Source organism: Paroedura picta, chromosome 3 (genome assembly GCF_049243985.1).
Source record: "Paroedura picta isolate Pp20150507F chromosome 3, Ppicta_v3.0, whole genome shotgun sequence".
Taxonomy (NCBI): Eukaryota; Metazoa; Chordata; class Lepidosauria; order Squamata; family Gekkonidae; genus Paroedura; species Paroedura picta.
Window position 1 is genome coordinate 64,635,752 of NC_135371.1, and position 19,721 is coordinate 64,655,472.

At 43.9% G+C, this 19,721-nt stretch overlaps 1 protein-coding gene across 2 annotated transcripts in view; it reads left to right on the top strand.

The window, feature by feature from the left end:
* Positions 1-18,840, top strand: part of USP4 (ubiquitin specific peptidase 4) — a 78,337-nt gene extending 59,497 nt beyond the window's left edge. For both annotated transcript variants that reach the window (XM_077326054.1, XM_077326055.1), the window contains 8 exons: positions 916-1,004; positions 1,971-2,195; positions 2,272-2,342; positions 4,059-4,174; positions 6,785-6,934; positions 7,477-7,580; positions 8,852-8,940; positions 16,737-18,840. In XM_077326054.1, the coding sequence (XP_077182169.1) occupies positions 916-1,004; positions 1,971-2,195; positions 2,272-2,342; positions 4,059-4,174; positions 6,785-6,934; positions 7,477-7,580; positions 8,852-8,940; positions 16,737-16,856 (964 nt within the window). In that variant the 3' untranslated portion in view covers positions 16,857-18,840. The remainder of the gene's footprint in view (positions 1-915; positions 1,005-1,970; positions 2,196-2,271; positions 2,343-4,058; positions 4,175-6,784; positions 6,935-7,476; positions 7,581-8,851; positions 8,941-16,736) is intronic.
* Positions 18,841-19,721: the final 881 nt, after the last annotated feature.

The following is a 19,721-nucleotide window of genomic DNA, read 5'->3' on the forward strand; positions in this document are numbered from 1 at the left end:
TGTTGCCTTACTGGAAGTTGCACATGTGCAAGCCCCCCAATAGCACCATCCGGGGCTGTTTACATCTGTTGGGAATGTGTGGTTGACATCACCTCTAGTAACATGTCACTTCTGTGGGTGTGACAGGGAGGTGTGGCCAGCTGACATCACTTCCTGGTACCTCAAAACTTGAGGAATATTTCAGTAGTACCTCCATGGCCATAAGGTTGAAAAAGGCTGGTCTAAAATATTTGTTTTGCAAGTTAGACTACTAAAAACCCTGAAATAATATAGAACCTAAGGAAAGCCCTTCTGGATCACATCTAGCATTATGTCACCAATAGCAGCCGCACAGATGCTCTGGAAGTGATAGTGGCCATCTAGTTTTTACTGCTTCTGTATGCAGGGATTTCACTTAAGTTCCATGAATTTGCCAGATTTTTGCTTTTTAAAACTACCTAAGCCATCAGTCACCACATAAATTAAGGGATTTTTTTTCAACCATTTGTTTTAGCCATCATGAATGGGTAGTACTAATACTGGTCTCCATATAAGAACAGTGGATTGGATCCAGCATTCATTTTCAGCTAATACTTCAGTCAGTGGAACTGAACTTTCTGCCTCCTCCTTCCCTTCAAACTCCCTGAAATACTGATCCTGAAGCATAAAGGCTCCAATGAAGAGCAGCGTGAAGGGTGAATTGTGGGTTTACAATGAGAGAGAGGAGAATCAGCAACACAAACACACACATACACTGGGAGAAACTGAACTTGGATCCAGCCTAATAAACTCACGTTCCACTGTTCAGACTGGAGAATAGTTTCCATTACGACCTTCTTTTGCATTAATTATTCATAACTGGAACCTGAGGAAATCAGACAAAGTAGCACTGGGCCATTCCTGTTGGATATTAATGGAGAAAAATGTGTCTTTCAGCCGGTATGTAAAGCTTTCTTTGGTGGAAGAATTTTCTGATGTATCTGCAAACCATGAAACTTGTAATGGCGCCGGTGGTGTTTCTGAAGGTAAATTTTCCTATGATGGAAATTACTTAGAGAAAATTCTGGCTTGGATCCCTGAGCAAATCTTCTCTTGAAACAATTTGCTTGTTAGACATGGCTTTTCTGAGTAGTATGAGCAATGGCATTGGGAGGGTAAAGTAGACATTTACAAAAATTGCACTCCCCCATGAGCGGAAGGGCAGGGTTAGATCTAAGGCAGTGGTTCTCAACCTAGGGGTCGGGACCCCTTTGGGGTCAAACAACCTTTTCACAGGGGTCGCGGCAGGGCAAGCAGCTTTGCTGGGGGGGGGGGCACCATCCACACAACAGCCTTGCGGGTGTAGATCAAGATAGAGCGTTCATCTGTCTGGAGCAGCAGAAAAGAGCGAGATTGGCATGGTGGGACAAGAGGCAGAACTGAACTGAGAAACCCCAATAAAAAGCCAATTTCTATACAATCATGCACAATGGATCTTCACGCCGTTGGTCAGTTTCAGTTTAATTTTTGTGAAAGAACATTTGCATAATTTTATGGTTGGGGTCACCACAACATGAGGAATTGTATTAAAGGGTCACGGCATTAGGAGGGTTGAGAACCACTGCCCTATATAGTCGTGTTGACACCACCAATGGCCAATGATGGGTCTGGAGAGGGTGGGAAGGGGAGGGAACCCCCGTTGGCATGTACACAACTATGTTTCCCAACCATATTCTGCATGTTCATTCCACTTCTGTGGCATTAGGAAGGCTGAGAACCACTGATCTAAAGCCAAGACTAATACAATATCTAAATTGGTTAAAGACTGATGTACAATTCGGGGCTTTAGATTTTAGCCCTGATAAATGTGTGCTTTGATTATTACACACATGCTATACGATAAATAAATAAATAGTTCACTGCTTTCACACACAGGATGTTGCAAATGTTGTAGGGAGTTAGGTATATGGAACAAAGAAACAGATGTTATTAACTTTTCAATAATGTGCTAGGTGAAATTGAAGAGATGGAACATCAGAATGGAGAGGAAGAAGAAGAAAACAGGGAGAAAGAGTTGGAAACTGATGCCTGCCAGTCAGAAGACTGCATTCAGGATAAGCTAGGAAAGGAAGACCTGCAGCACAGGAAGCATCTCTTCAGCTTCAGTCATGTGAATTCTTATGGGACTTCAGAAATAAATTCCCTTACCACAGAGGGGAAAGTCCTCAAGTTGAGTTGTAAGTATTCCCTCTAAATGTTACTCTTATAGTTCTCACCTTGGCAGATCCTTGAATGATCCTTGTTCTTTTTCAGCCCATGCTACTCTTGCAATTGACTGGGATTCAGGGACTCGCAAGTTGCTTTTTGATGAACAAGAATCACAGGTGATCACCCACCCCCTTCTTTAAAGTACTGTGTTATGTGTTGTTTAGTTCATGCCAGGGCTTTAGATGAAGTGACATGACTTATCTTGAGCAGATAAATATTGGGATAGGAGAACTGCTAAACTAAACTAGAAATTGGATAATTTGCTTTAAGGGATATAGATTGAAACATGTATCCCATTTGGTTATAGAGTTTGCTAAGCATCTGAGAGGCAAGACTATGTGATCTAGAGAAGATGCTCAGAAGTATCATGCCCCTGGTGGAGAGATTTGCTAATTGTTTCTTGCACTTTGTTAATGGTAATATTTCACATTCTAGTCTTCAGAGTTTTTGACCCAGTAGTTCTCTTATCTGTCTTACATTTGCTTCACAGTGTTAGTCCTCAGTGGCTCTCTCTTCCAAGTACCAGCCTTCGAAAACTCTTGAGTTTTACCGTATTTGCTGGCGTATAAGACAACTGGGCGTATAAGATGACCCCTCAACATTTCCACTCAAAATAGAGTTTGTTACATTACATTACAGCACCTGTCATTGTCACCATTGTATGGCCGCAGCGCGACTGCAGCACCTCTGGCCCGCCCCTGCATCTCCCTGTGACCGGCACTAGTGCGCAAGTGCGAGCTCTGCATAGACAAGGGGCGGGCCGGAGCGCTGCTGCTTCCCGCTGAGCAGAACGGGCTGGTCACGCCGAAAAGGCTGGCACCCCTGTCTCGCTGCTGATGCTCACCGCAGCCATGCTGATGACCCGCCGCGGCCGTGCTGGATACCGCGCAATACTGGATGGAATGTAGAATGAGGTGGGCGGGCCTCGGGAAGCCACTATGGGCAGCTAAGTCTATCCCAACCGAAGTGCACCCGGCATATAGGACAAACCCCCCCCCCCCACTTGGAGGCATGTTTTTCAGGGGAGAAAAGTAGTCTTACACGCCAGCAAATACTGTATTTCCAGGAAGTCTGTTAAGCTGTAATATTCACATTCCTGAGAGAAATATTTCATTAATCTCAGGCGTTCTCCTCGGATCTCTAAGCTCCTTGAATTGTATCTAATGTTGTTCTCTGATTCCCCAGCCAATAATCTTTATGTCTGCATCTTCATTTGTTCTCCTTTGTATACCACTTAACACATAATTACTAGTCCCCCAGAATTGCTGATAATTGGTACAAGTAGACAAATTATCTCCAGCTTAGTTCTCTGTTGTGACTCTTAACCGTGTAGCCTACATCTCAATAGATTTACCTCTATTTTATTCTGTGATGACAGCTAAGATAGCACAGTGGCTGTGACTTAGTAGCAGAGAAGTGCCAAGAAAAGACATAGTTATTAAGTTTCAGGTGAAGGGGGCAAATAGTTGAGTTGAGGTATAGTTGTAGACAGGAGACGCAACTCCTGGCACATGTGCCAGGCAATTGCATGCAATACCATTTTGCTCTGCACAAGTCTGGTTCTCAGCCCAGGCAACTGAAGTGTGTTCAGTGGGGCTCAGCTTGCTCCCAGCATGTCTGATCAAGTATAGTGTCTCTTCTATTTGCGAGCACATCAGTATCTTCACAAATAGATGCTGTATTGGGGGAGAGGCTCAAGGAAAAAGATTGTTACCTGTGTTGAAGATGTTTTATAATATGGTATCTGAAGTATCCTGTATAATGCTTTACTTATTAAAAGAAATTAGCATGCATTTTGCAAAGAAGAGAAATTATACATTTGTTTTTGGTAGGCATTTGAAAAACACAACAGTATGTTCCAGCCACAGAGGAAGAAAACTTCTGTAGCTCTTAGAGACTGCATTGAACTCTTCACTACAATGGAAACACTTGGTGAACATGATCCCTGGTAGGTTTGTCATGTTTTATCTCAGATTTTCCATGTTACTTGTGCCTCACCTCTGTAACATAGAATGGCATTTACATAGCTGCTTTTGTGATAGCCATCTTAAATTACTGGTTTTGCATGATTCAAGTGGGTAGCCGTGTTGGTCTGAAGCAGCACAACAAAACAAAATCAGAGTCCAGCATGGGCACCTTTAAGTCCAACAAAGATGTATTCATCGGGTGAGCTTTTGAGTGCAAGCACTCTTCCTCAGACTATGAACTACCATCATGACGGTGGGAATATATAAGCAAAAGTTAATCCTGTTAAATTAGTAAACTGTGTCACAACATCCAAATATAGCCATATGATAATTCTTTGCTAAAACAGCCAATCAGTCCCCTCAAATTCAGTTGTAGTTCACAAAACATAGGAGAAATAAAGCAGTCTATATCAGTGATCAGCAGCTTCCATCCTACCATTTGCTATTGGCCCCATCTGTCTCCATAACTTTTGCTTATATATTCCCACTGTCATGATGGTCAGTTCTCAGTCTGAGGAAGAGTGCTTGCACTCGAAAGCTCACGCCTTGAATAAATCTTTGTTGGTGTTAAAGGTGCCACTGGACTCTGATTTGGTTTTGCATGGTAGAAGTTTATAAAAAAATACCCCTTCTTGGTAAGCAGTTTCCTTCCACTGCCCCTATTTAAGAAGTTTAGTATACTGGTACAGGAAAAATTGTATGTCTGTATGTGGACTGAGCATTTTGAGTTATGAAAGTTTGTCTGAGGCCTTGAAGCTTCCACAGCATCAGATTTTCTTTTCACATAGCATTCTTATGTTTCCTAGCCCCTTGGTAATTTCTTACAGTATCGTATTTTTGAAGCCAAATACAGATCAGAGAATCTTGACTGGCTATCAGCATAGCTGATCCTGAATGAAACAGAATTTTTGTTGGTTTTTTTTCAGATATATTTGGCTATACCGAATAGCTGGTGGTGGAGAGGTTTGAACAGTTACAAAGTCAACTGTTCTTCCAGGGCTCCAATTGTAACTCTTTGCTTGACATTAGTAATCCACATACACACACACACTTCACTTTCTACTACAGAGATTCCCTGGAACATTCTGCTGGGCTTGTATTGCTTTGCTCCCCCTCCCCATGATTGGATATCGTGGCAAATGGGGCACCTGGGTGCCCATAGAATTGGACCTTTTGTCCAATCTTTTTGAAACTTGGAGGTTCTTTTGAGGAGAGTTTCTAGCAGCTATGTTGCAAATTTGGTGCCTTTACCTCAAATTCCCCTCCGCAGACAATTGAATATACCCCTAGATAGATTTACCATTAACTTTAATGGACCCAAAGAAATTGGGGATCCTGAATACAAATAAAATCCAAATACCATACCAGTATTTGGATTTGGGAATATCAAGAAATACTGATTACAATGATATTAATTGGCTATACTGTTATTCCCAAATCTTGGAGAGGGAAATGAATTTTGCTTTCCTTGCACACCTTTAGTTGGAACAAAATTGAAACTCTAGTTCTCTGATATATTGTTCTGTTCCTTCAAGTCCTATCCCTGCGGGATCTTTTGCATCTTTGCCAGGCTCCGCTACTAGTGCTCTACCTGTCCCCTGAACAATTGACCACAGTGATCCATGCAACAGTCACCTCCAGAATAGATTTCTGTAACTCGCTCTACGCGTGCCTTCCCTTGAGCTTGACCTGGACGTCACAACTGGTACAAAATGCAGCTGCTAGGGTCCTCACGGGGACATCTTGGAGGGCCCATATCCAGCCTGTGCTGAGGCATTGGTTGCTGGTTGCTGCCTGGATCCGGTTCAAGGTTTTGGTACTTACTTTTAAGGCCCTGTGTGGTCTGGGACCCACATACTTGAGGGGACTCCCTTTCAACCTATGCCTCCCACAGGGTTCCTATGCTCTGTGGTTGCAAATTTGCTGGCCATACCCGGCCCCCGGGAAGCATGTTTGGCCTCAACCAAGGCCAGGTGCTTCTCGGTCCTGGCCCCTGCCTGGTGGAATGAGCTCCTGGAAGAGCTATGGGCCCTGCGGGAGCGCTTGGTGTTCCGCAGGGCCTGCAAGACGAAGCTCTTCCGCCAGGCCTATGGTTGAGGGTGGCGCGCTGAGGAAGATCTAGACCCCCCTTTGGGTTACTCTGTTGGCAGATTGAGATCAGCAAAAAAAACCCTCTCCCGGCCATCCCCTGAGGATGATACGGGGGGAGGGGGGGGGCTTGGTTGTGATTTTTGCCATTATGTCTTGTTCTTGTATGGATTGCTGTGCATTTTATAAGTTAGTTGAATTGTTTTTAGGGGATAATTTTATTAGGGTTTTTATGCATCTTTTGTAACCCGCCACGAGCCTTTTAGGAGTGGCGGGCTAGAAATTTAATAAATAATAATAATAGTCTAGTTTTCTCTGTAGCCTGTTGTGATGGCTAAATATGAAATTTAATGCCTTAAAAACTCATGTAGCAGTCTTCCTTGCCAGTTTGGACTCCTCAGAGGAAGGATAAGATAAAAATATGATGGATGGAAATGAAGAGAGGTTTATGCATTAATATTTTGCTCTGGTTCATTTCATTTCCATTTGTCCTACTTTTTCAGGTATTGTCCTAATTGCAAGAAGCATCAGCAAGCCACCAAGAAGTTTGACCTTTGGTCACTTCCACGTATTTTGGTAGTACATTTAAAACGTTTCTCATACAACAGATACTGGAGAGATAAACTTGACACTGTGGTTGACTTCCCCATCAGGTAAGATTTTGATTTACACTAGTGCAAAACAAGCACACAGTATGAGTTGAACTAAGTTGTTGGTATCCTAACCTGGATAGCCCAGGCCAACCTGATCTTATCAGACCTGAGAAGCTTACTCCAGGTTATTACTTAGGAGATCATCAAGGAAGTCCAGGGCTGCCACGCAGGGGAAATCCTATGGGACTCGTCCTTAGTCAGATGCAGCACAAGGGCAAAAATGGTTGGCCATACCACTTGACAATGTAATATCTTCTTGAATTTTAGGCCTTTCAACTGTGGGGATCCAGAAACCTGTCAGTTGCTTGAAACCTCTTTTCAGCAGTAGGGTGAAGATCTTGTGAACTGGCTCTCAGGCCATTGATCTCATTGGTATTGCTTTTAAGTAAACGGATATCCAATATTAAAACAGGGCGGTTGAAACAGACTGTGCTGTCTTTAGGCTGCTAGAAGTTCTGTTCTCAAGATGATAGAAAATGTAATGATACCATGGCATTATTACTGTATTTTGATTTTATCTTCATTTTATGACTTTCTTCTAGGGATTTGAACATGTCTGAGTTTGTTTGTGACCCAGCAGCAAGCCCATACATTTATGACCTCATTGCCGTTTCTAATCATTATGGAGGCATGGGTGTGGGACATTGTGAGTTTATTCATTTATTTATTTTTGGCTGCATAACTGCTCAGTAGATAATATGTTAGCACATGGCTGACCAGAGAATCTGACATAATCCAGTGCAGTCTTCTATGACTCATGAAATGGCAATCTAATAGGGAGGTATGATAGACAGGAGGCTGTTCTGCCTCTGAGACATAACGCAGCCACTTGGCTCTTTCACACCTGGGCCTATAGGAGTACTTCTCCATCATCTAATCTCCTTTGAGAGGAGTAACGAAGGGTTAGAGAGGGGAGAAAGCACAAAAGCTGGAAGCTAAAGGCTGCCTGAGGGAGCATTCTGAAAGAAAAAAAGAATTTACTTAGCAAAGGAGCAGACAATTTCATGTTTAGCTCTGCCTGGTAATGCGGCCGAGCCAGCTTGGTGTAGTGGTTAGGAGCGCTGACTTCTAATCTGGTGAGCCGGGTTTGATTACCCGCTCTTCCACATGAAAGTGACCTTGGGTTCATCACAGCCGTGAGAAAGCTGTTATGATGGAGCAGTAATATCAGGGCTCTCTCAGCCTCAGCTACCTCACAGAGTGTCTGTTGTGAGGATAGGAAAGGGAAGGGGAATGTAAGCCACTTTGGGACTCCTTTGATTAGTAAAAAGTGGGGTATAAAAACCAACTCTTCTTCTAACTCTACCTCTGGGTGAGGGTAGAGTTGTGAGATAGTCTGTGGTGAGGAGCAGATCTGTAACTACAAGCTTTAAAAGAGAATTCAACACATGACCTGTACATAAATCTTTGTTGTTTGATTGAACCTCCTGCTACAGTGATCTCTATATACTCTTCAGGCACGAAACAAAACTTACGTCACCCCAGCGATCCAAAACCTTTACATTTGCTACCTTATAGCTTTGGGGGAAAGTGTATATCTCAAAACCAAACAGAGCCCCTGAATTTACCAGAGTAACAGTATGAGTCTCCTTAGTTTCAAGAAGGCAAGTGGAGGGTTCTGTAGAAAAGAAATAACTATGACACCTCCTCCAGATGAGAGGCTGCTAGAGCACCAATGAAAGAGGGAGAGGGGACATATTTTATTCTCTCCTCTCTCCACTGCCCACATGGCTGTTGCTAAATGTGGGCCCTGCAACTGCTGGAATCAATTTTACTGTGTTTGAGTTAATACTATTTTTTTAAGAGACTTCCTTAAAATCTCTTTTGGTTGATTACCATTGGTGATTGTCACTGTTTGTGAATCTAATGCTTTAACACTAAAGCAAGCTTGTTTTTATCTTTCCCACTCATCCCCAGATACTGCATACGCAAAGAATAAATTAAATGGCAAATGGTACTACTTTGATGACAGCAGTGTGTCTCCAGCATCTGAAGAGCAAATAGTAGTAAGTATTAGATGATAGAATTAGTAACTGCAGTTGCTAAATCAATTTGTTAGCAGTCAGCCATTAAACATTTATTGTCATATAGAACCATTATTACATGAAGTTAGGATATGAAGTATTGTAACACAACGTAGGTAGACAAAAGGTTAGAGTTTTGGTTTAAAATGCAACAACTTCACCTAATAGAAATTCATTATCTACAATTGCCATAATACACCAAACTTTCTGAATATCCTTTCACTTGCCATTAAGATACAAAGCACCCAGTTTCTTAGTATTTTGAGTTTGTGCCCTTTCTCAGAGCACAATAGCTAAAAATTCTGCTACACATTTCGTTATTTCAAGGGATGTATCGCTATGAGCCTTCGGGGAGGGCGGTATATAAATCTAAAAAATAAAATAAAAATAAATAGCTCTTTGATTCAGCCTTTGATTATAAGGGATGTTTTGATATCCCCAAACAGCACCGTTAATGGCAAAATATTCATTTGCACCAGCATGAATGTTCAATGATGGAAAGAATTTAGTAAATTAACAACATTTCCCCTCTTCTCAAGGGGAAAAAAGGAAGGTGAACAAATCAGGCTCACTCCAGTATTGATGGTTTGTTTCTCAATTACCCAGATTCTTCTCTAAATTGTCTGGAGTCTGTAAGTTTCTCCCAAGTTAACCAATAAGTTAATATCAAAACCAAATGTATTAATTTTTGAAGAATGTATAATAACCATTTAGAACAGTGGGAATCAGTGCATAAATTGGCCATTAAACTAAAGGATTGAGACCAAAAGTATAGCCTTAACTAATATTTGATAGTGGTCATCCATGTTCTGGATTCCACCAGATTAAGACCTAACAGCACATTTATTTTATTGATTTATAGTTGGATTTATATACCGCCGTTTGCCAAAAGATCTCATGGCAGTTCATAATAAAATATAAAATCAAAGTAAAATCACATAAAACCCCATAAATACCCCATTATTACAATAAAAAGATGGCATTCTATTCTATAACTCTCCCCACTTTCCCCGCTTGTTCAGAGAGAGGTCGGATGTTAATTCTGTAAGAGAAGAGAAAAAGACTGGCCAATGGATTAGGGATCTTGGATGGAACCTGGGCTCTGCCCTGGCCTCAACCATATGCCTGGCGGAAGAGCTCTGTCTTACAGGCCCCGCAGAAAGATGGTAGTTCCGACAGGGCCCTTAGCTCCTCCGGGAGCTCATTCCACCAGGTTGGGGCCAGGACCGAAAAGGCCCTGGCCCTGGTCAAGGCCAGGCGAACGTCCCGGGGGCCCGGGACAGTCAGTAGATTCATACCTGCAGAGCCCTGCGGGGGGCATAAGCAACCAAACGGTCCCACAGGTAAGTAGCCTTAAAGGTTAATGTTGTTATTGTTGTTATGTGCGAAGTCGTGTCCGACCCATCGCGACCCCATGGACAATGATCCTCCAGGCCTTCCTGTCCTCTACCATTCCCCGGAGTCCATTTAAGTTTGCACCTACTGCTTCAGTGACTCCATCCAGCCACCTCATTCTCTGTCGTCCCCTTCTTCTTTTGCCCTCGATCGCTCCCAGCATTAGGCTCTTCTCCAGGGAGTCCTACCTTCTCATGAGGTGGCCAAAGTATTTGAGTTTCATCTTCAGGATCTGGCCTTCTAAAGAGCACTCAGGGCTGATCTCCTCTAGGACTGACCGGTTTGTTCGCCTTGCAGTCCAAGGGACTCGCAAGAGTCTTCTCCAGCACCAGAGTTCAAAAGCCTCAATTCTTTGACGCTCGGCCTTCCTTATGGTCCAACATTCGCAGCCATACATTGCAACTGGGAATACCATAGCCTTGACTAAACGCACTTTTGTTGGCAGGGTGATGTCTCTGCTTTTTAGGATGCTGTCTAGATTTGCTATAGCTTTCCTCCCCAGGAGCAAGCGTCTTTTAATTTCTTTGCTGCAGTCCCCATCTGCAGTGATCTTGGAGCCCAAGAAAATAAAATCTGTCACTATCTCCATTTCTTCCCCATCTATTTGCCAGGAATTGAGAGGGCCGGATGCCATGATCTTTGTTTTCTTGATGTTGAGTTTCAAGCCAACTTTTGCACTCTCCTCCTTCATCCGCATCAAAAGGCTCTTTAGTTCCTCTTCACTTTCTGCCATTAGAGTGGTATCATCTGCATATCTGAGGTTGTTGATATTTCTCCCTGCAATCTTGATCCCAATTTGTGACTCCTCTAATCCCGCATTTCTCATGATGTGCTCTGCATACAAGTTAAATAGGCAAGGCGACAGTATACAGCCTTGCTAAACTCCTTTCTCAATTTTGAACCAGTTAGTGATTCCATGTTCAGTTCTCACTGTTGCTTCTTGACCTGCATATAAGTTTCTCAAGAGACAAATAAGATGCTCTGGTATTCCCATCTCTTTAAGAACTTGCCACAATTTGTTGTGCTCCACACAATCAAAGGCTTTAGCATAGTCAATGAAGCAGAAGTAGACGTTCTTCTGGTACTCCCTAGCTTTCTCCATGATCCAGCGTATGTTGGCAATTTAATCTCTAGTTCCTCTGCCTCTTCGAAATCCTGCCTGTACTTCTGGAAGTTCTCGGTCCACATATTGCTGCAGCCTAGCTTGTAGGATTTTGAGCATAACTTTGCTAGCATGAGAAATTAGTGCAATGGTGCGGTAGTTTGAACATTCTTTGCCATTGCCCTTCTTTGGGATTGGAATGTAAACTGATCTTTTCCAATCCTGTGGCCATTGTTGAGTTTTCCAAATTTGCTGGCATTTTGAGTGTAGCACTTTTACTGCATCGTCCTTTAAGATTTTGAATAGTTCAACTGGAATGCCATCACCACCACTAGCTTTATTGTTGCTCAGACTTCCTAAGGCCCATTTGACTTCACATTCCAGGATGTCTGGCTCCAGGTCAGATGACCCCACTGTGGTCATCAGGGATGTTAAGCTCGCTCTTGTATAGTTCTTCTGTATAATTTTGCCACCTTTGTTTAATCTCTTCTGCTTCTGTGAGGTCCCTACCATTTTGGTCCCTTATCATACCCATCTTTGCATGAAACGTTCTCTTCATATCTCCAATTTTCTTGAAAAGATCTCTGGTCCTCCCCATTCTATTGTTTTCTTCTATTTGTTTGCACTGTTCATTTAAGAAGGCATTCTTATCTCTTCTAGCTTTTCTCTGGAATTCTGCATTCAATTGGGTGTATCTTTCTCTTTCTCCCTTGCCTTTCACTTCCCTTCTCTCCTTAGCTATTTGTAAAGCTTCCTCAGACAGCCATTTTGATTTCTTGCATTTCTTTTTCTTTGGGATGGTTTTAGTTGCTACCTCTTGTACAATGTCGCGAACCTCCGTCCATAGTCCTTCAGGCACTCTGTCTATCAGATCTAATTCCTTAAATCTATTTGTCACCTCTACTGTGTATTCGTTGGGGATATGATTTAGTTCATACCTGAGTGGCCTAGTGGTTTTCCCTACTTTCTTTAATTTAAGCCTAAATTTTGCAACAAGAAGCTCATGATCTGAACCACAATCAGCTCCTGGTCTTGTTTTTATTGACTGGATAGAACTTTTCCATCTTTGGCTGCAGAGCACATAGTCAATCTGATTTCTGTGTTGACCGTCTGGTGATGTCCATGTGTAGAGTCGTCTTTTGGGTTGTTGGAAAAGAGTGTTTGCTATGACCATTGTATTCTCTTGACAAAATTCTACCAGCCTGTGCCCTGCTTCATTTTGTACTCCAAGGCCAAACTTGCCTGTTATCCCGGTTATCTTTTGGCTTCCTACTTTAGCATTCCAATCCCCCATGATGATAAGCACATCATTTTTTGGCGTTTCTTCTAGAAGGTGTTGTAAGGCTTCATAGAACTGATCAACTTCATCCTCTTCAGCAGCAGTGGTTGGGGCATAGACCTGGATCACTGTGATGTTGAATGGTTTGCCTTGGATTCGAACTGAGATCATTCTGTCATTTTGGGGATTGTATCCCAAGACTGCTTTTCCTACTCTCTTATTGATTATGAAGGCTACTCCATTTCTTCTGCGAGATTCTTGTCCACAGTAGTATTCCTGATAGTCATCTGAATTAAATTCACCCATTCCTGTCCATTTTAGTTCACTGATTCCTAAAATGTCGATGTTCAGTCTTGTCATTTCTTGTTTAACCACGTCCAGCTTGCCTTGATTCATTTAAAGGTTAATACCAACACCTTAAACTTGACCCGGAAACAGACTGGTAACCAATGGAGATGACAGAGTACCGGCTGAATATGGGCTCTCCAAGGTGTCCTAGTGAGGACCCTAGCTGCCACATTTTGTACCAGCTGCCGGATCAGAGTCAATGGTAGGCCTGCTTAGAGCGAGTTACAGTAGTCTAGTCTGGAAGTGACTGTTGCATGGATCACAGTGGCTAGGTGTTCCGAGGACAGGTAGGGCGTTAGTAGCCAGGCCTGGTGAAGATGAAAAAAAGCCGTCTAGGCAATTTCGTGACTTGAGCCTCCATAGACAGGGAGGAATCAAAAGTCACTCCCAAGTTCCTGACCACTGGTGTAGATGTTAATTGTCCACCATCCAGGCATGGGAGGCGTGTTTTCCTGGTCCTGCCCTCTTTTGCCCAGCCACAGGACCTCTGTCTTGGAGGGGTTGAATTTCTGGTGACTCTGCCTGAGCCATCCAGCCACTGCTTCCAAATAACTGGCGAATGTATCTGGGGGGGAGTCCAGCCGTCCGTCCATTAGGAGATAGAGCTGGGTGTCATCCGCATATTGGTGGCACCCTAGCCCATAACCCCGAACCAACTGGGCCAGAGGGCGCATGTAGATGTTGAACAACATGGGGGAGAGTACCACCCCCTGCGGAACCCCACAGGGGAGCTCGCAGGGATCCGATAGTTCATCCCCCACTGCCACCCTCTGTGTCCGGCTCCAGAGGAAGGAGGCCAGCCATTGCAGCATAGTCCCCCTAATTCCGGTTCCGGCAAGGCAGCGAACCAATAGCTCATGGTCAACCACATCAAATGTGGCTGACAGATCTAATAACATGAGAATGGCGGACCCGCCTCGATCCAGCTGGCGTCGGATATCATCCATCAGAGCGACCAGCGCGGTCTCCACCCCATGGCCAGGACGGAAACCAGACTGGTATGGGTTGAGGTGCTGAAGTTTCCTCCAAGAAAAATAGGAGCTGGTCTGCTGTGGCCTGCTCTACTACCTTCCCTAGAAACGCAAGATGTGAGACAGGGCGGTAGCTGGCGGGGCCCTGCCAATCCAGTGATGGTTTTTTCAGCAGAGGGCGAACCACGGCTTCCTTAAGCCCCTCGGGGAACTCTCCAGATATCAAAGAGAGGTTGATAATCTCCCTCAGGGGACCTCCTATCCGTTGGTCGCCCTGTTTAAGCAACCAAGATGGACAGGGGTCCAAGGGGCACGTAGTAGCCCTCACTGATCCTAGTAAGTTGTCCTCTTCGGTTAAAGAGAGACGCCTAAAGCCATCAAACACTAACCCCCTCAGCAGCCACGGAGCTTCCAGTTCACTAACTGTGTCAATAGTGGCAGGTAGGTCGCAGCGGAGTGACAGAACCTTATCCACAAAATAGCTTGAAAATGCCACACAGCTCAGATCCAATTCCCTTAATTTTGGGCGCCCTTCTTCGAGGGTGGTAAGTGACTTAATCACTCTAAGTAGTTGTGCCAGGCAAGAGCTTGCGGACGTGATTTCCACGGCGTAGGAGTCTCGTTTCACCACTTTCACCACATTCTCATACGCCTTCATAAGCATGCGATGAGTTGTCCTTGTCACTTCGTTGCGAGTCTTCCTCCACACTCGCTCAAGCCGTCTCACTTCCTTCTTCCTCTCTCGGAGCTCCTCTCAAACAGAGCCTGTTTGAAGCGAAGGCGGAGAGGGCACCTGGGAGCAATTTCGTCAATAGCGGCCATCAGGTGGGACTGCCAGTCCTCCACCAAGGCTGACAACGAGTTGCCAGAGGGCATCGGGTCCCGCAGCGCATTCAGGAATCTCTGGGATTCCATAAGTCTCTGCGGGCAGACCAAAATATGTCTGGCACCCAAATGGGGAGGAGGTGGCATCTTAAGTCGAGCCTTCAGGGCATGGTGGTCTGACCATGGAACTATGTTATTCGCCACCAGATCTACCACTATGACATAAGGCAGCGGTCCGCAACCTTTTTCCGGTTGTGGACCCCTGCCAAGTGGTGGGGGGAGAGGGCGACCCAGGGCCCGCGCATGCGGACCTGCTGCGCATGCGCGTTTGCACCCCCGTCTGCCGGCGGCCACGCTTCCCTCTCCCCCCCCCCGCCCCCCCGCAGCAAGAAGCTTGCCAGGCCACAAACTAATGGGCCGCTTTGGCGGCCAATTTGCTCGCAGCCTGGCAAGCTTCTTGCTGTGGGGGGAGGGGCAGGGAGAGGGAGCCGCGGCCTGTTGCCGAAGCTCTCACAGCCCAGCACTGGGCCGCAGACCGGGGGTTGGGGACCACTGATATAAGGGATCCAACAGAATTTGGGATTCCAAGAATTCAATGAAGAAAGATCACACAAATTTGCTCTACCACGTTGAAGGCTTGAATCCAAATGGGAATCCTGTATCATAATTGCGCAATGATTTTGGCCAGGAAAGCTGCCAGTACAAATTGATTCCCTCTTTGATAATGAAATTGGAAGACGGCAGAAAACTGTTTTGTAGCCAAAAAAAGGGAATTCTTCCAGTGTAAAGACCAACTTAGTTTGTAATGAAAAAGGACACCGAGGTATCTAAAGGTGTTAACCTGTTCAATAACTCTCCCATTAATTTCCCAATGAAGATATTTCCATGACTTGGAGAAAACCAAAATTATAGTTTTCTCAAAGTTAATGGATAGAAAGTACTGTTTACAATAAGAAACAAGTGGCATTTAAAGGCATTTTAAGCCTGCTTTAAAAAAATATAGTGTCATCTGTTTATAATAGCAAAGATACAGGCTGAGATTTGAGTTTAGGGGTGTGGCCATCAATTTTAGACATATGAATAGGTAAGTCTCAATTAATTAACAAAAATATTGTTTTACAGTCTGATTCCTTCTAAAACTTTGTAGAAACTGTAGGTAGATCTTTTCTGGAATCCATGCTAGACTTCAGCATCAAAACATATCAGAGAACTCAGAAATGGCTACAACTCTCTGTAGGGTTGGCTATGTTTGCTTACATAATCTTCAGGAATGTGTGTTAGCTTCTCTTCCTGCCCATCATCTGACAAGAGAAGAAAATCCTATGAGAGGCAAGAGAGCTTAGTGGGGCAAGCACATCATGCTGCACAGTATAAACATATACAAGGAAGAAAAGTCAGTCTTGGGTGCGCAAGGTACAGGTCAGGGGTGAACAGTGACACCAAATATCTAGGTGTCATGGTGATTTGGCGCATGGAATTTGTTGAGTCCTCTGCCCTGGGAGGTTAATATATACTGAGAAGTAGAATGGAGCAGTCTTAAGGTATTTGTTCTGTCCTGCAGATCCATCCGTTTTTCAATACAGTGTACATTTTACTGGATTTTGTATTGATAACTAAAAATTAAGTCTTCATGTCTCCTTTTCTTTATACAGAGTTTGTGGGAATGTGTGTAGAACTATTTTAAATAAAATTCTGCAGATCATGACCATTTAGCTTTTCAGAGGTAGAATCACTTCCAAGTTGGGTATCAACATTAGAATTACTGAGATCCATCTGACTCTAAGCCTGTGTGTAATTTCTTCCACATGTCAGGTTTCCATTTTCTTCTTACCATTTTTGTCTTCTCTGTGTCCTGCAGACAAAAGCAGCATATGTACTATTCTACCAGCGGAGAGATGGCGAGGCCAAGAGGGATCCAACCTCTTGCGCAAGTGTTGAGCTGACACCCGATGAGTGTGATGGCATGGATACCAACTGAGCCTACCAGGCAGTGCTTCAAGCAATCATATTGCTTATTTGAAAATGCAGCTGAAGCATCTGAGAACTGCTCTGTGTACAACTCAAATTGGGAAGTCCAGTATAGAAGAACTCAGTGAGCAATTCAATAACACAGGGGAAGAAATAAAATTACAACACTGATTACATTATAATTTAAAAGCTCATGAAACAAATTTTACCTTCGCCCTTCAATAAAGTGTTACTGTAAGCCAAAACTGTATGGACCCAAATGTTATGCTGTGTGGCTGGAACCATGCATGTTAAAGGAAAAGGTGCCTAAGCCATATGGCAAGAAGGTATTCAAAACCTTGGCTGTAAATAGGCTTCAGCTGAGGAACCATGTGCATTATGAAAGATGCATGGGCTATGTGATATCAGAAGCACTACAGACGTGCCTGCTGTTGTTTTAGCCCCACTTTCTCAAACTGTCTGGGATACCACAGTGCTGCTAAAACAGTTCTTGTGAACACTGTTATGACTATATTTAATTCCTAAGACCTGTGCACACCAATCCTGTGGACACCTTGAACATTCTTTAGCAGTCCAATCACATTTTTCTTGGTTCTGCTTAAGTGGTAATTTACATACTGCAGTGGGAAGGTTTTATTCTTTTTCTTTCTGAAAAAATTTATCCCAAGATTTTTAGAAGAATGATCAATCAACTTTCCTGATGCAGAAAAAAATATTTCAGCAGCGACACTTAAGCACCATGCTGCCGCCTTCCATTCCATTCATATAAGTTTCCTTGTACAGAGATGGCAGGAACTGTTCCTGATCTTCTCAGCACCATTTGCCTTTACTCTTCTAAGCCCCTGTGTATTTGAATAGACTTCAGTTATACCTCTCCAAATATCTTACAAAACAACAGCTGTAATTTTACAGAAGCACATTCACAAACATTTGCCATTGGAAACCAGTCTCAGCATATATTCAAGGTTGGTGTTACATTTGATGCTTGGAATCCTTTCCAAGCATTAGATTGCCCCTCAACAATCTGGAAAATGCTCTGTCCCCCAAACTGGTTCTGTTCTGGATCACCCAAGACAAATGATACCAATTTCCATTTCAGCAGAATTGGTCATAAGTGTTTGAGTGCCCACTTACTGTAGCTTTTTAGCAGAGTCTTTGCTGTCTGCTACATCCTGCTTACCGACAGTCCTCCATTGATTACTATAAAAGTCTGCAGAATGGTCCTTATATATCACTGAGATTTGAGTTGTTTGGTTCAGTTACTGATGCTTTTAGGTTTTAACGTTTCTTTGAGGTTTTACCTTGACTGGATATTTTCCCCTTGTTCTCTTCAGACGGGGTTGGGTGGGTTTGGAATTATTTAAAGACTAGGTTCAATTGTAGCACTGCACTATGTTATCTCTGTTTTTTCCTGTTTTTCTGGGGTTTTGTATTCTTTTGGAATGTAACTTTTTGAGTGATAAGGAAAGATATTTAAAAGGAGGAATTTAATGTGAACTTGTATATCTCTGCACCATACTAAAGCAGGAACCTCTTTTCCTGTTCTTAGTATGGTTGGACTGAGCTTGGGGTGTGCGCCTCGGCACAATTCAGCTGCCTTGGCAATCACCGAAGCCCGAGGTGCCGCATAGGAGGCCAGTGCCATGGTGCAGAGAGGAGGGGTGGCGGTGGCCCTCCATGCTATGGTGCTGGCCTCCCACATGCCGCCTTGGGCTTCGGTGATCACCAAGGCAGCCGAGAGTACATCTCTAGGTTGAGCACATGTTTGTGGGTTATCTTGGGCTCCTGGGAATCTTCTAAATGCTGTAAAGGTGATGTTAGGAACTGGGCTTTGACTCTGACTAGTCGGGATCCTTGCTGGTGTGTACATTCTGTATAGTGTCAAAACCTGTTTTTAGACTAGCTCTTTGTAAATGGCTGGCTTTACTGTATAAAGAAACAAATAAAAAAAGAGTGGATTGCATTGAGTGTGCTCTCTACTATTTCTGCTTGTTCTTCTGCCTGAAAAATTGGTCTCTTTCTGTTCACTGATCTGTTGCACTCCAAATGCCACTCAACTTTTATTTCAACAGCTTTATTTTTGCAGAGGACTCTAGTGGCCTGCAATCTCTATGGAATTAAGAAAGCAAGGGTAATCCACCAAGTCCATGGTGTTTATACCCCTTTCAGATGGGGACTGTCTTGCTTATCCTAGTAGACCGCAACAAAAACAAGACCCTGTGTTGGCTCTATACTTCAAACATTAAATAAAGTTCATGCAAGATAACTTGTGGAAAAGTCTCTTCTTTTATTCTTGTTAGTCCTTGTAGAATAGCAGGGGACAGTTTCCAGAGCAAGACTGTGTTTCATGTTCTTCATCAGATAAGGTTTTGTATGGTTAGTTGTTCCACATAGGGAAATACTTCCAATAAAACACGACCCGAGGAATCTAACTAGGGTTGGGAACTTTGGCACCCAAAGCGGCCGGTCTCTCCCGGCGCAGCAAGTGGCACACCGCGGGGGGGGGGCACGGGCATCAGCACACCAGCGGGCACACACGTGCAGGCACGGCGCCTGCATGTGTGAGCCCACCGGCACGTTGACTCCCACGCCTCCCCTCCCCCGCGTGGCGCTTGCTGCGCTGGGAGAGACCAGCTGCTTCAGCTGCCGAAGCGCCCAGCCCTAGACTGTTTGCCAACATTGATTCAGCCAGCTTTCAGGCATTAGCTTGCAACAGCTACTTTTGTGGCCCTAGTTTGACAGTTTATGTCAGTAGCATATCTATGCAAAATTGTAAAACTGGATGATCTCATTTACTGGTATAAAGAGCATCAGTAAGAGAAAATAACACTGGTGGACACCAAATGTTCCACACTGAAGACTCGGCTCTCACAAA